The 2,500-nt window shown below is 29.8% G+C and overlaps 1 protein-coding gene across 1 annotated transcript in view; it reads right to left on the bottom strand.

Moving 5' to 3' along the window:
- The window catches only part of LOC119574445 (ERO1-like protein alpha), a 17,131-nt gene that overhangs the window by 13,232 nt on the left and 1,399 nt on the right, over nt 1–2,500 (bottom strand). Inside the window, 1 exon segment of the mRNA XM_037921671.1 lies at nt 1,184–1,303. Within this exon segment, the coding sequence (XP_037777599.1) occupies nt 1,184–1,303 (120 nt within the window).

The following is a 2,500-nucleotide window of genomic DNA, read 5'->3' as shown; positions in this document are numbered from 1 at the left end:
CACCACATTAGGCTCCACATTACCGATTTCCAAATATGCTGCACTAGGCTCTCAGAACAGGAATAAGATATTTAAGGAGAAGGATTCTTGTTAAGAAAGGAATCATGGAGGAGTTTCATTTGGGGGAGGAATTGGTAGAGGATGTTTCACATTTAGTAAGTCTACCCAGCATGAGACTAATTTTCTGTCCAATGGCTGGTACATATTTTTCTTTATTTATCTGCACTTCACAAACAGCTTTTATCTGACACTGTTTCAGTTAAGGCTAATGCAAAATGTCTATTGATGAAACTATTAACTAGATTATGATAACTATGGACAGCCATGCACTACAAAGGTAGGAATGCAACCCATGAACAGTGAAAACTACTGGTCTAGATCTAGACTATAAAGATTTTGTAGATTCCTGAGAAACAGGTGGCATCAAATAAATGCATGACATAAGAAACATGTCAGTATTAATTTCTTTTCATAATATATCTCAGTATATACCTAATATCACAAGTCTTTCTTCAATAAGTTATTTGCTTATGTTCTTGTCTGTGGTTGCATCAAATATAATAGCTGGTTCAAAGGGTAATGAAATAGTAATCTGTCATGCATAAGACTTGAGTACTTATCATATATGAAGTATGCTTACAGGTGTTTTATAGAACATTAATTCACATGGTTGATAAGAAGTCAGATTCGTGCTTCATTATAGCATATATTTCTTCTAAACATCAGGAACTTCCCATTAATTGATTTTTCTATTAAAAGTTTTCCCCAAATGAGAAACTAAAGTGTCATTCCCAAAAATAAGTTATTTCACATAATAAAACTTATATCTATGCACATCATTCCTGTATAAATGCATATCGCCACCATAAAATATCAGAACAGAATGTGATTAAAGGATTATCTAATGAAACTTATTACTAAACTATACATTATAAATATAAATACTTTCCATAACAGAGAGCACATATTTATGGTTAATGTACTTTCAGTGTATATGTGAAATCCAATAAGATTCTTTTAAGCAAATTCCACTACACACTAAAATCTAAAGAGCTGTATATCAAGTTCTATCCAAAAAGATATTTGCTCAGACTCTTGATTTTGGGAAAACTTTGACAAAATCTTCATATAACTCCTTTGTGTTATTACAATTCCATAAATGGTACATTGGCCAGTTGCTTACCTTCCAGTACCTGAAGTAGTCATACTGCAGGAGGCTATTCAGGCGTGGATACAGCTTCAGGTTGTTGAAGCTGTCTAAAGTCTCCACAGAACAGGAACAGTCATCTATTACTCCTTTTAACTGAAACAATGAAAGGTAAAGTAGTAAAGTAATTTCACCATGTCAAATCTGTGTGTGTATGTGTGTGAGTGTGTTTGTGTTTGTGTGTGTGTGTGTATGTGTGTGTGTGTGTGTGTGTGTGTGTGTATGTGTGTGTGTGTGTGTGTGTGTGTGTGTGTGTGCATATGTATATGTATGTATGTATTTTGCATATGTGTATCTATATATGTATACATACATATATATATATATATATATATATATATATATATATATATATGTATAAAATGTATATATATGATTTATGTATATGTATATATGTATATATATTATATATTCATATATATTATACATATATATTATATTATATATAATATATATATATTATATATATACATATAATCATATATATACACACACACACACACACACACACACAAACACACACACAATTATATAGTTATATACATACATACATATATATATATATAATATATATATAAAATTATATATATATATTATATATATATATATACACACACACACACACACAACACACACCACACACACACACACACACAAACACACACACACACACACACACACACACAACACACACACAATTATATAGTTATATACATACATACATACATACATACATACATACATATATATATATGTGTGTGTGTGTGTGTGTATATATATAACTATATAATTGTGTGTGTGTGTTTGTGTGTGTGTGTGTGTTATTATATATATATATATATATATATATATATATATTATATATAGTATATATATATTATATATATATATGTATATATATATGTATATATATGTATATATATGTTATATATATGTATATATATGTATGTATATATATGTATGTATATGTATATATATATATATTATATATACACACTCACATATTCATATAAAAAGACAAACACACACACACACATAAATATACATACACACACACACACACACACATAAATACATACACACACACACACACACACACACACACACACACACACACACACACACAGGGGGGGGTAGACTCAATGATACCTGAAATAATCTCTGCATGCAAAGAATAATGTGAGAAATGAAGACAAGTCCAGAATAAGTCCACAAGTGATTGGGTGAGGGTAGAGGATAGACAACTAGTTAGTAAGGATTTTGGTTCATTCAGCAATGTTTATGGATTCCTAG

Source organism: Penaeus monodon, chromosome 6, assembly GCF_015228065.2.
Source record: "Penaeus monodon isolate SGIC_2016 chromosome 6, NSTDA_Pmon_1, whole genome shotgun sequence".
In the NCBI taxonomy this organism is placed as follows: domain Eukaryota; kingdom Metazoa; phylum Arthropoda; class Malacostraca; order Decapoda; family Penaeidae; genus Penaeus; species Penaeus monodon.
This window is presented reverse-complemented; position numbering and strand designations above follow the sequence as displayed.